This window comes from Formica exsecta, unplaced genomic scaffold, assembly GCF_003651465.1.
Source record: "Formica exsecta isolate Colony F162 unplaced genomic scaffold, ASM365146v1 scaffold395, whole genome shotgun sequence".
Classification (NCBI taxonomy): Eukaryota; Metazoa; Arthropoda; class Insecta; order Hymenoptera; family Formicidae; genus Formica; species Formica exsecta.
The window spans coordinates 159,643-173,690 of NW_021851188.1; the positions used below are offsets into that span (position 1 = coordinate 159,643).

Genomic DNA, 14,048 nt, shown 5'->3' on the forward strand with positions numbered 1-14,048 from the left:
ATATATAATTTTCTCTGCGTGCATGTTGTAAGATTTATTCTTTGTTTTGCTCAATTTTGAGCTAAGAGAATTTACGTAATCTCTCTCCGATGTAACATCGGGCATATATTACAGCGCGAGAGCTGAAGTTGTAAAATATTTGGAGAGTCCAACACAAAGCTTCGCCGGTGTTCTCGCGTCGTGTCGATACCGGTGAAGAGGATTCGTAATTGCCGGCTTCTATTTGCAGATTTTACCTTTTGCTCGGCGGCACAGGGACGCCGCCGTGACAGAACATCATCATTGCCATACCGGGAATAGAACCGGCCTTCTGGTCGATGCACCTTGACAAGAAACAAGTCTGTGCACCGTAATACCGATCATCTCTCTTCTAATAAGCTCAACATTGTTTTTCGAGTCGGGACTTAATCGACGAATTTCTCGATCTGATTAAATGTTCCTCCTCGAATGAACTCTAGGCAACTGTGTCGCAGAGATTCCTGGATGTGACATCGAAGATCCTTTGCTCCTGCCTATCTTTGTGAAACCTATACTCTTTATTCTATCGCGTTATCGAATCTTTTTTATCGCCATCCTCTTTTTCGCAAATCTCGTAATTACGATCTTATAATCGTTGATCGATATGAATAAAAAAATAATGCTCTCATCTTTATTAGCAATTCATTTTTATATTACGTGTTCCATTTTTTAAATGATTTTTATATGATGTATTGATTTTTCAGAAACTAATATGGTTTTATTTTCAAATTCTAAAGAATATAATTTAAAAAAGGCAAATATATCCGAAATAATTATGGCATAAAAGATTATACGGGTACTAATTCTTGCAGACAAATCCTTAATTATTCTCGCTCATGTGCGAGGGATTAGCACATAATTACAAATACGATACATGGCATAAATCTATCTTGGAGCTTCCTCTTCGTTTCGTGACATCCGCTCGACGCATCTTCGACGCATGATGCGTGATGCGTGAACGCTAATGTTGCGTCGCGAATGGAGGAAGTCACTTTATTATCCATTTCGATAAAAATTTTATTAGTATTTTGACCGTATGCATTTTTTACGGCACAAACGCTTGAAATTAATTTCGCGAAATTTTAACTAGTCTAGATATATTAATCAATTGTGACTATCGAATAAATAAAACTTATAAATAATAAGCAAGAAATAGTCTTTGGGAAAATAATAAGAAAATTAGAAAAATAGTAAGAAAGAATATGCAAGAAAAAAACAACTTTTTTTCAATCGCATTCGCACGCAAATACTTGATCAATCTTTTCCATATTAACGTTTTTCTGTACTTGGTATACAAGATGATCCGAAAAGATATTTTTTGTTCTTATGGGTAACATACGCGATAACATTTTTCCCACGACAAGAAAAACACGTTTATACACTTGCTAACGGAGAGAATCTTTTCGATCTGCAAGTTCTTATTTTCTCGACCTTTCCCGTGGTGCTTTTTAATTACCGTAATAATCGCAACGGTCATTTTCCGTGAGACAGAAAGATTCTCACGAGAAACTCCGTGGATAGTTCTATTCGAAATGTTTTCGCGATGAAACGCTCTAAAACACTTCTTATATGTTAAGAGATTGCAAAAATATATCGAAAAGAGAGAAATAATCGCATCTGAAATAAGCGATTTGAATACTCGAGGCATATAAAAATAAGATTCATACATTTTCTAAATTTTTTGTTAATACATATTATTTTTAGACAAAAGTGTATATACGAAAAGTGCGATCATGTAGAAGATAAAAGCAAATAGCGAAGAATATATGGTGCTAATGAACGTACTCGCGGCGCGATCGAGTCGGACAGAAACTTGAATTTGCTCAACAATTAGCCGTTCGAGCGGCTATATTTAGCATATAACATATGTATAAAGATATATCTACATATCGCGTATACATATATCGTTCTGTTCTTTGATTTCGCACACGAGTGGAACCATGTGGATGGAGATACACAAGAAAGTAAAATATTATAATTTATTTCGCTTCGTACGTAGAATCTGTCATCCACAGCACGTGGCAGGAAGTACAATTTTACGAAATTACATCTCGGTGACTGTAACTCAATCCTCACGTCTTAATCCTGAAGGAAGTGTACCACGAACCGCTCGTTAACGCTCATTTGCGCACGTCTGTATATTGAGAAACATAATATACCTCGAAACGTCACAGATAAATTATACAAAAGTCTTCGAATATAGACCGCCGAATAATTCAAGTGTCAAAAAAAGTACAATAATTAAGAAGTAATTAAGACACGGTCGTTTTAATTTCTCGTTGCGCTTTGGTTCGTTGCTCCCGCTCGTACGTCGCGTCTTCAAGGTACTCTTTCACCTCCTCGCGGACGTTGAAGGTTGCCTAGACGGCGGCGCCGACGAGGCGGACGATTCGGCTGATCTATGCACGAGACGACGGCGTCAAAAGCCGCACGTTACTGTGTACGATCTCGTAGTGATCATTCCGTACCGTTATTCTCTCGGTCAAGGTTCCCTCGCCGAGATCGAATTGAAATATCCCGTTCGCCGCGCGATCGGATCCGCGCACGTGGTCCAACGACCTGACAAGCGTCAGGTGGGTCTCCTCTCCTCTCGTTCGCTTGTAAACAACGATGTGAAAAACTACGCGGCGTAATATCGAGGCTAATTAGCGATTAGTGTGCGCATATTTTACCGAGGAACCGGATCGGAGATGAATCTATATGGAAATTAATAAAATTCGAACAGTGGAGCCTCTCGCAGAATAATTCTTTACCGAAAGACATTTATTAATTCTCGAAGAGCTACGCGTTGCGTTGACAAGAAAGGACGTGGTTTCCCGTAGCATCTCCTTTTGGAATGTCCGAGTCATTGGCATCAAATTCCGAAAAGTCGCCTTTTGCGATCTGCATTTATATACAAATGAGGACAATCTGTATTCACGCGGAATAATCTAAGCCACTATTTTATAAACGGAACAGATTCTGAAAAGCATTTGGGAATTGTCCTCTTCCTCACTTGTCCGCGAGGATTGCGTAAAACGAGATACGTACCAAATAATCACGCGAACACGTCTTACATCGTTCGAAAGCCATTCCTCTGTCAAAGCGGACACGCGCGGTATGTTTTGCCACATATTGTCGCGGTAACAACTCGACGACGACAAAGAAAATATTCTCCAAGTGAATCCCGTTTTGCACGTTCGACGCGCGTCAAGTACAAAGCTGCGCGAAGAAATCCGCGCTCGCGCGAGGCGGCATGTGCGAGGTCGTGCGAGGTCGTACCACACGGTGGAGGGACATGTGAACGAGCGGATAGGATAGGTTGAGGGTCGTGAGTGGCCGTTGACCCTGCCTGTGCATGTACCTGTGTGGTATGCCGGCCGTACGAAGCAGCGCGACTAGACAGGCCGGAATCCACACATCGGTAATAGCTTCTCTCTAGTCTCTTACCTCTCTCTCGTAAAAGTGGATATTTATGGTTCCCCCGCCTCTCTGCGACCGCGACGAAAAGAAAAAAGGAGTTCTTCCGCAAACCTTGTGGTTCTCCGAGCGCGGGTGTGCCTGTGTGTGTGCACAACCGCTAATTAATGACTAAATCGCGATGCCACGAGGAGAAAAATTCATATCGATTATATTTATTTCAACATATTTCTACATCGAATGAAAATAAAAAAGCCGTATCGTGAATTTTAATTTGTGTTATGAATTGCTTACAGCAACTAAAATAGTTAATACGATATTATAAAATAATAACGTCATAAATAATTAAAATATAGCACAAATAATAAGAATAAAATAATTTTTTAAATAAGGCCAATAATGATAAAATTATCGTTTTTGAAAGAATCAATATTATGGACTGGTCGAAAGCCAATTACAAATGTTATAATTTTGTTGCAGTATCCGTCCACATTATCGTCCGAGTGTTTACCTGACCAAGATGATCTGAATTGCGCGAATGTACCGGGGACTTTACCAGCGAATGCAGATATTTCACCAGCAGCGAGGGATCTTCTGAAACGGCTCTTACAACCGGAGCCTCGTTTAAGGCTCCGAAATCTCCTCAGCCTTCAAAGGATCGCTTTTTACATGGGTTACGATATTCAAAGTTATATGTTGAAAAAGGTAATTAATAATGACACATAATAATCTTGCTTTTGCAGTCATTAAGGCAGAATAACAATATTTAAATAACTTATCGTATATAGAAAGTTTTCAACGTTTACTCAACATAATTCTTTTGGTCTCTTTGAGAGTATAAAAAAATTCTAGAAACTTTCCATCATATAGTATATAACAGATTAAATTATTCGAATGTTCAAACTATTATTTTAAACACATAAAAGATATTAGGTGTATATTTTATTTCGATAGAAGATTAAATCAAGAGTTTTTATCAACTTTTTGTTAATTATAAATTCGTATAGGAACTAATAATTAAAATGATTTGCCATCTCTTGTTACATATAGGAATCGCCATTCCGGATTCTAGGAGTGAATAACCGACGAGAAACACGGCAAAAAAAAGTGGATTCTTTTGATCACGAATTTCCAAATTTTGAGTCGTTTCCAGGTGGTAACGCTACGAGGACGAGTCAATGATCTCATAATGATATATATCTTTCTCTATCTGATTATATGTATATCTTTTATAAAAAATATTTTTTCTCGTGCGTATTATATATATACATTTTTCAAAGCGCACGCACGTGTGTGTATACGCTTTGAAATGTATAAAGCACACGTAACAAAGTTATTTTCGATAAAATTTGCATCAGAATAATTTTTTATATAAATATTGATTGAATATTTGGAGCGATGTATTCGTCGAATCTTATAATCTATTTAATGAATCTCAAATAGAGAATTTCAGATTAAGCGACTTAAAAAAAATACATTTTCTTTTAGTACATTACTCAGGTATAACAATATGTGATAACATTAATAGTATATTGAACAAAAACATCTTGATTTTTATTTTATTTCAGCGATTGTTTTGCTCTAAAAAATTTCTTAATCTATCCTTTTTCCCAAATGAAAAAGATCCCTTATTATTAACCAATTATAACTTTTCTACAATTTTAACTAGAGAGCTACTTAATTCAAATAGAAATGTCATTGATAATTTAATTTACCGATCAAAAATTTATTTTAATTTATTATTTTTCTTCACGAGTGTGTAAGTTTAATGTAGCAGCTCGTATCGGAAGGATCAGGTTCAAATACCTAAAAAGGAAGCGTCAAGTAAGTAAACTCTTTGCCGACCCCACGGATGATATCAGTTTACAAAAGTTTTAATTTTTTTAAGAATAGTTAACAGTATTTTTTGTTTGTTACAGTATCTCGTCGATAATACAATTAAATTGCGATAATCGTAGTGCGTACAAACTAACAACGAAACAAAAATGGATTAGAACGCAGCGTCTTCCGAAATGAATGCGAGAACAATGTGCTTTTTCTCTCTCTATCTCTTTTCTTTTAATACGTATCCGCGCGTATAAATTTTTTTTCTTCGTTTCTTTCTCCATTTTTCCATCCAATTTTCGATGCGCCTCGATTTTTTCATTGGATCAAGGGGCAGCTGTTCTCTCGAGAGTGCAATTAATTCAAATTTACCGTGTGTAATATATATATATATATAATCATATATACATTATTATTCTTACATATAGAGGATCTTTCGGTTTCGATATATAATACAATTTTCCCAAATTATGTCCCGTGCAACGCGTCAGCAATCCATCACTGTCCGAATGTTCTGAATCGAACAACGTTAAGGGGAAATGTCGACGGACAAACTCAATAAAAAGAGAAACACGCTTTGTGCGCGCGCAAATTAACGTTTCTTAAGAACAATGCATGCATAAGTTAAATCGTGCGGGGGGAGGGGGGGGGGGGAAACGCGAGGCGTGAATAGTTACGTCGCTAAACACGAGGAAATTATTCAGGCGCTTCCGCGTATTATTCCTCAAAGAGAATGCTTGTTCTAAGTAACGTCTCAATGATCTAATATCTTATGATGATTTCCGCATGCAGACGAAACGCGCGATAAAGAGGTAGGGAGATTATTTCATCCTGCGTAAAGGCGGGACCGACAATTTGTCCATCGCACCTCCCAGGAAACGCGATCTCGATGATCGTACGATCGACGGAACAAACGGAGGATAAGATTTACAGGATCACACGGAACGGCAAAATGATCTTTGCGAATGATCGCGTTAAAGCGATCGCTTCCCGCACCACATCGCTGCTTATCAACAATCGCTCCTTCTTATCAAAAGATCGTGGGAAAGGGGGAAAGGAGATTTTCGCTCGTGAAACAGAACGAAATTACATCTAATTATAACTGCTTCCACCCCCATCATCTGGCGTGGAGTCATTTTGGTAAAAATCTCTAGGCTGCTTGCCCTTGCGCTGGATACTCGGGCCGACCGATCTGTTCCTCTCGCGCGGACGATTCCTCCCGTTCACGACGTTTACGTCTACCCTTAAGCAAATCGAAATCCGGAGGATTCGCGCGACGAGTATCCCGCGTGAAAGCGCCCTAAGCCTATTTTCGTGATCGCGAACCTCTGGGGTTCCTCAATATCGCGGAAAACCCCCCTGGAGAACCGTCGGTTCGCGTCACTGCTCTCCATGATACATATACATACACACATTTTCTCTCTCTTTTTCATGCATTTTTCTCCTCTCACGTTCACCCTTAAATTACTATTATTTCTTCTTGTTACAATGCTTCGCTATCGTAAGATAATATAATACAAGTAGAATTGTCCGTCTGTGTATGTGTTCAGTGATTACGACAAACTCACTTCCGTTACTTATTTTTACAGCTCGACACTATTACGGATATCGCGCAGGACTTCCGCTATTCTGCAAATCGCGAAACAACTTCATAGCCACGTTTCTCGGGGAAACGTTCGTTGAAAATTTGTATGAATCATTTAAAGGATTCAGCCGATTGATCTCTTCATATTTGTGATTCGCTTGCAGAATAAACGTCGCTAATGCGCGACACAAAAGGGGAACGGCTCGGACGCGCGTCGTCGAGTAGGATGCGAACGAGAGAGAGAGAGAGAGAGAGAGAGAGAGAGTACGCTAAGCAGGGACGATAATATCATTACATTCAGATGATAGACGACGATATATGAAGTAACTACGGGGTCGATGGTTCGTGACGCGCGTCAGTGCCGTTCCGCGTCGTCGATCGTCTCGTCGTATAATTGTTCGACAATGCAACTGCAACGGAGACTCAAATTTCGTAATTTCATCCCCTTTATCTTCATCATGACGCGCGGCCATCCAGAGAATGTCCAACAATTGTTTTCAGTTTTGTACACAAAATACCAACTATCTATCTGTGCTGGAAAATGCACATACTGCTTGTACACGTCATATATATATATATTTATATATATATTTATATGTATAATATTTATATATGGTGTATTGTATATCGCGTAGCGTGTAGCAGAGTGGGTTCTTTTTTTTACTATATATTTATATATATTATTAATATGTACACAAAATTATTCATTATTAGATGTATGTTTCGCGTGCTTTTACTTTTTTTCTTGCCTTGGTTTTATGCTCAGAGAGTGGACGCTTCGAACGGATGTGGAGATATCAAATTACGCTCGAGAACGTCTCTTTACGGATCAAAACATTGCCCTATTTGAAAATAGCCAATTTAATTTCAAATTAAAATTTCCATTAAATAAAATACAATTTAAAAATTAAATTAAAAGACAATGATTTTGTTATTTATTCACGCTCACGAAAGTTTAATAAGAGCGCTTAATCTCTCCGCCGTTATAAATACCTTTATCGCTATTTTTTAATAATACTTCGATATTAAAACAATTGGCATTTTTGTAATTTAATCCCTACTATATGTATATATGATTCAAGTAGTATCTGCTATATTAAAATGTACGCAGAAAGTATATATGACACACGTGCCTGCAAAAATACGTTCTCGAACGTAGCACAAGGAAAAAAAGAACTATTGGCAGAGACGTTTCATTCAAATTTCGACCACTCTCTTCCTAAAATATTTGTTCGTAATCTCTCATCGCGCATTACTCACACACATACAATCACGCACGGGTATGCACTCATACCGGCCCAGACAATCCGGAAATGGATATATTTGTTCGACTACATGGTAGCCACAGCGCTCGACCAATGGAACGAGAGAGACACTTTAATCTCCCTGCTTATTATTTTATGACGTTCCTTATGACGTACTTCTTCGTGGTATTTCCCGAAGGTAGAGGTGTCTTGTCCTTTTTACCTTCGACGACCTCGAAGTTGACGAATTAATATCGAACAGCTGAGTTCACCGACGGGTTAAGAGAAAGATCGACACGTTACACACCGATCCTCTCACCCCATTGGACGATCGTTAAAAACTAGGATCTCTAAACGAGGAGAGGAAAGTAGAATCTCGATCACGATTTTTTTTTTACTCACCGCTGCTATAGATTTGCGCGTTGCGCAAGATCATAGCTCATAATTTTTTCTCTCATTTCGTTCGCCATTCTCCAAAATAAGGAGGGATGATCGACGACGAATCTCTGCGTCAATAGTGACGTGAGCAGGAGGGTCGGTTTTATATAAACCTGGAGAAAGATAAGCGGGGGAGGAGATGCAAGAAGCTTCCAGAGATAAGCGTGCAAGACATCGCGCAACATCGAGGCACGTGTCTTCTCTCGTTACCCTTTTTTCTTTTCTTTTTTTTTCTATCATTTGACTTCGTTTTTTCGATCAGCTGCGAATCTAAATATTTTTTCCTCGTTCTTCCCTCGGATGAGAATAATGGGCCGAACGAGTTCAGATACTACGAGCCGGTCATCGCCGACATCAATTAACGCTAATTTTTTGCCTAATTCAATTTTTCTTTTTTGTCTGTATTATAGACAGTACTATATAGGACTATGGATTCACCCAGCAAATTGCTTTTACAAAGAGCAGACTAATTATTGTTGATGTTCCGGGTTCTGCGAGTATATATTAATAATAAACTTCTATGAAAGAGATTCAAGATTTTGATATATTTTTCCTTTATTACTACAGACCAATAATGCATTTTTCGAGATGCGTAGCAAACACGTATCGTAGTTATCAAAGATATGTTTAATGATTTATTTTTGCTAAATCATTGTGAAAGTACTACATTCGTACTCGACGAATACGGAACAACAACTAACACGCGTATTTTTGCTCTTAAGAAATTTATTAACATCGCTGCAATTAAAACGCGCGCGCACGCACGCGCGATCGAAATTAACGAGGACCATAGAGCGCGTCCTTATAGCGAGATTATCGAGAGATGTAACAATGATGATAATAATAATAATCGCTAATATACACGTTATATATACTCCTATACAAAGTTACATTGCACAATGCATCTCTGATTTTCCGCGAACGGAGTATATCTAATCTTTTTTCTTTAGATAATCGTAAGCGCTTGCTGTTCAAGGCAGCTCCACGAGAGAGTGATACCTGGCAGTAAAGGAAAACAGTTATTGTGTCGATCGAGCAGTCGACCGATTGTCGTAGACACCGAATGGCTGTTTTCATTCCTCGCGCGACGCGAATAAAGAGCCCAACAAACTATGCACGCAATTGTGTTAGTATGTCATAAGCAATGAATACTCTGCCCGCGGATCGCGCCAAAATTGTGAGAACATGGAATTATCGTAAATCACATTTTCGGTCATCAGCCGAATATATTCTTAATCATTAAAAACGAGAGTTATATCGAAAAATTATTTTGCGGAAACTCTTTTTTTTCTTTGCCTTTTATATATTCGTCAACGTATAAAAATATTAATACTAAAACATTTTTTTTTCAACTAAACCCAACTCACAACGACGTTAGTTACGAGATATCGCTTATAATGTGATGTATCTCCTCTTCTTGAATATTCGTTTTTTATAGAATTCGAGTATTTTTTTTAGTGATATCAACAAGGCGTATCACATATCTACGCGTTACGATGGCTCGAAACTTGAAACGATTTACATTTACAATGATGCCAGGTGACACTGATGAGCTAGCTTGATTGCAAAATGGTGTTTGACACATTTAAGGGTATGTTCACACACGCGAGCTCGCGATGTTCATGGAATTATGCCAAAGTCTCACGCTTAATCTTAATCTTATAAGCGTGACTAATCTACACATTTTCACGCATCGATACATGCGTGTGACGTACGTTCCGGTTGCGTATCATCTTTTTATCGCTAAAACATATTTGTGACAGACGTAATCTCGCGTTTTCACATGTCTGTCTCACGTGATTTTTAAATTTACACACAACAAAGAGAAAAAACAATTTATAAAATTCATAACATGAAACGTCAATTATGAATGAGACACGATATACCATCAGAAATGACTTCTGATCTTATTCAGTGAAACGCGAACACACACTCCCACGTTTCTATAAAAAGTCTTATTTATATTCTGTACAGCATTTTGATTTTCACAGCGGCAAGCTTTCGAGAGTAGATCTGAAGATAAATGTTAGTTTTTTAAGCTTCAACGAATACGGAAGAAGATACGCGCAGTATATCTATTTCAGAATTCATCGCGCAAAATTTCAAGAATATTTCGAAGATATTGAGAATATATAATGAGAGATGCCTCTCGGCGCATGCACTACAACGACATCGTTGTTCGAGTTGGCGCAACAGACATAAAAGGATTAGATAGGTATCGGAAAACGCGAAGAGCTGTTTGCGCGGCTAAACACGAGTGTGAACGACCCTTAAGAAAAGAAATCGGCGAGCGACCCGCCGAGTCCTCTTCGGCGAAGACGGCGAGTCACCCTATCACAATCTTCGTCGACGTCGTGGTGGCGCTCGCCGCTGACGTGTGTAAATGACGATGACGGAGGAAGTGCCGATGAATGATGTACGGCGACAACGACGAATGGCGACACGACGCAGCAACGTCAAAGAAATCACCGTCACCAATCGGACGAGTATCGCGCACTCCACACTTCCGTTAAATTCGGAAAGAAGAGCAACGATACTTTTTTCTTATCCAGCCTCAACACGAGACCACCACACTGCACCTTCACGTATACCCGCACCACACTGTAGCACCTCAACACATTGCAATTGTCATGGCCTATGGAACCTGCAAAATCAAAAGAAGGATACGCATTAAAAACATATTAATCGAATTATGAAATATCAATAATGTCTCAATGATATCGATTATTACCAAAATTTTGATAAGCTAAGCTTCCATGGTTTAATCTTTAGTTAAGTTCAAAGAGCTTGTATTTATTCATCAAATTTTATCGAGTCGACAGTGTCCAGTAATACAAGACGATTTCTTTATACTGAACACATTCAGCAAAGTTATTTTAATAAAATGCTGATTCGGTGCAAACTGTGCTTTCAAAGTAGCTTCGCTAGAAATTCGTAAAACATCAAGTACCTAGTGAGGTGTCGGCTGTCCTCGTGAACGGCCATCTCCGAACTCTTGAACTCGTTCAATTCCTTCCTAATGGCAGCCTTGTCCTTCGGAGTTAACCGCGTCCAGGGCTTGTCGGCTCTTCTATCGTAATCGTGAGCCTGCGTTACCTCGATATAATCGTTGAACCTAATAATCTGCAGAAAGAACGAAAAAGATATAAGTATATAGCTTTTCGTTTTTATAGTGCTTTATCGTAATCCTTTAACCCCTTATCAGAAAATAGCGCCGTAAAATAAGATACGATAAAATATCGATTTGATTCAAATTCAGCTATATCTTTTGCAATCGATATACGTGTAATCAGTCTGTGTATCGTGAAATATTAAAGAGTGTAGCGCAACAAAAATTCGTAAAGATTTACAAAGAACTTTTTTTTACGCTTAATTACCTTTTTCTCCTTGAGTTCTTCGACGGTTGGTCGGAAACTCAGTTTGCGCAGGAGATATCGTTTCTTCTCCTCCTTCTGCTTCTTTTCCTCGGCAGGACTTTGCTCTGAAAACGAACGTTGCAACTCGAAATTTAATTCCATTCGATTTCACGAAGTAAATACACATTTAATTTCAATCTTCGTGGAAAGTAGATTGTTATATCAAGTTAAAACGTACATAATTCTTGAATTCTAAGAGATTAGCCATTTTTTTTTTTAATTTAGCATTTAAATTGATCTCAAAAAAACCTTCACGTTGCTCGCAATTAAAGAGAGAAAACTAATCAAGTAAACTTACTTTTCAAAATATTCCTCTCCTCGAGTTCCTCCTGAGTCGGCCGCATGCTCAGCCGCCTGAAATGAGAATGGCACGTGAATCAGTGTAAGTTCATCGGCCACTTTAATCTTCTTTCGAGAGAGGAAAAGAGAGGAGATTCGCGCGGGAGGAAACGGGGCATCCACTTTGTGCAAACAATGTGATTCACCGCAGCCGACACCACTCGTCCCATTATCCGCGCGTAATCTTTTCGAGAGACAGCTGTTATTTCAAGCTCGTTTTCAGGCGAGCCTGATCAATCGTGACAGACGGATGTCGATAAAAAAGGGGAGGAAATCGATTTCCGAAATAATACGCCCGCAATTCCGTTATTATCGAAAAATAACTTTAAACGTAACTTTAATAATTGACGAATCCGGAACGAATACAAATATTTATTTATTTATTATTTATTAATAATATTTATTTATTTTACAAGAAGGCAAAAAGATAACAAAGCCTCTCATTTTAATGTCGATTTTGAGCTGACTTCTACGGAGACTTCATCTCGTATCATATCTCATATTGGAATGAAAATCTCGCGAACGTGATTATATAGGCATTACGTGATAGATGACCGGACAATTTTCTCACCTGATGAGCTTGGCACCAATCGCCTCTTTCGTTTCCTGCCTTTCATTATCCGTTTGCAATTGAAGGATGTTTCTATTGATGAGTTCTTGTCTATCTGGCCTAAGAGCGAGTTTCAGCGAAAGCGATTCCTTGCGCGCAATCTTGGCTGCCAAACGGCCTGTCAAAACAGAAGATATCGAATTTTAGTCTTCAATTCATTGATCCTCCATTCTGTTCATTACAATAGAGAATCGAAGATCGTAAATAAAATAAAATACATTTAAAGAGAATAATAGAATCATCAGATGTAATTAAAATGTAAGAGAGTCGGAATGAATTTCGCACAGACGTTTATTAAATTGCGCATCGGTGTTAATTAATCTTGCATCCAATCGCACGTCACGATCGCTAATTACCCTCCAAGATCGACGAGCAGCTGAAGCTGCGATACAACAACGGGGCGTGTTCGATCGGCTCGACCGAGGCGCAGACGATCGACACCGTCGACGCGGTCCATATCGACAGCATCGTGTCATCACTCTATCTCTCTCTCTCCCTCCTTCTCCTTCTCGATACGGAAAGCGTCCGAAACGTGTTCCAAGCGTAATCGAAATCGGGATTCCGGCAATATTAATTACCGTTCGTTTTCGCACTGACCCGGATCGCGGCGATCACTACGCGTTTCGGAAATTGCCGAGCTCTCTCTCCAATCGCGTGCTTTCTCGTGAAATATTAATTTTAAAGTAAATATATGAATTTTGAGGGATCAGCTTGGATTTAAGAGAGTAACTTTACGATCGTCCACTTCTACGCGGTTCGATAATAATTTAGCGAGCGGAAAGCTCCGCGAGATAAATCCAGATTAAAGAACGACTAGGAACACACTGAGCAACTTGCCAGCTATCTTCGGGGATTAATATAAACCTCTCAAATGTCTGCTACACACATATACATACGTACGACCTGGCGCGAATATAATTAGTCCGGTCGTTGAAGGCTGATTTAAAATGTTGGGCAATTTGCGTGAATTTCCCGCGAGACATTTAATCCGCGATAAAGCGCTCAACAACAGATTATTTTCTCGTATATTAGGTCATTTATGTAAATTATGTCATATGAATAAAATGCGCGTTACCTAAGTGTCTTGTGTGCTGTTGTTTACAACTCTATTTTAAAATATATAAAAGTGAATGTATTTCTGAAAAGAATATAATTTATAAATTTATATAATTTAT

The 14,048-nt window shown here is 38.6% G+C and overlaps 2 protein-coding genes across 2 annotated transcripts in view; one reads left to right on the forward strand and one right to left on the reverse strand.

Moving 5' to 3' along the window:
- The first annotated feature begins 3,277 nt into the window (after nucleotides 1-3,277).
- LOC115239833 (serine/threonine-protein kinase S6KL-like) lies at nucleotides 3,278-4,976 on the forward strand. The gene is made up of 3 exons (XM_029814619.1): nucleotides 3,278-3,421; nucleotides 3,898-4,122; nucleotides 4,468-4,976. The coding sequence occupies exons 1-3, from the start codon at nucleotides 3,356-3,358 to the stop codon at nucleotides 4,597-4,599; spliced, it is 423 nt and encodes a 140-aa protein (XP_029670479.1). The 5' UTR covers nucleotides 3,278-3,355; the 3' UTR covers nucleotides 4,600-4,976.
- A 2,595-nt stretch (nucleotides 4,977-7,571) lies between these two features.
- Nucleotides 7,572-14,048, reverse strand: part of LOC115239834 (phosphatase and actin regulator 2) — a 183,399-nt gene continuing 176,922 nt past the window's right edge. The window contains exons 10-14 of the mRNA XM_029814620.1: nucleotides 12,835-12,991; nucleotides 12,223-12,278; nucleotides 11,886-11,989; nucleotides 11,459-11,631; nucleotides 7,572-11,152 (exon numbers count right to left, since the gene is read on the reverse strand). Of these exons, the coding sequence (XP_029670480.1) occupies nucleotides 11,137-11,152; nucleotides 11,459-11,631; nucleotides 11,886-11,989; nucleotides 12,223-12,278; nucleotides 12,835-12,991 (506 nt within the window). The 3' untranslated portion in view covers nucleotides 7,572-11,136. The remainder of the gene's footprint in view (nucleotides 11,153-11,458; nucleotides 11,632-11,885; nucleotides 11,990-12,222; nucleotides 12,279-12,834; nucleotides 12,992-14,048) is intronic.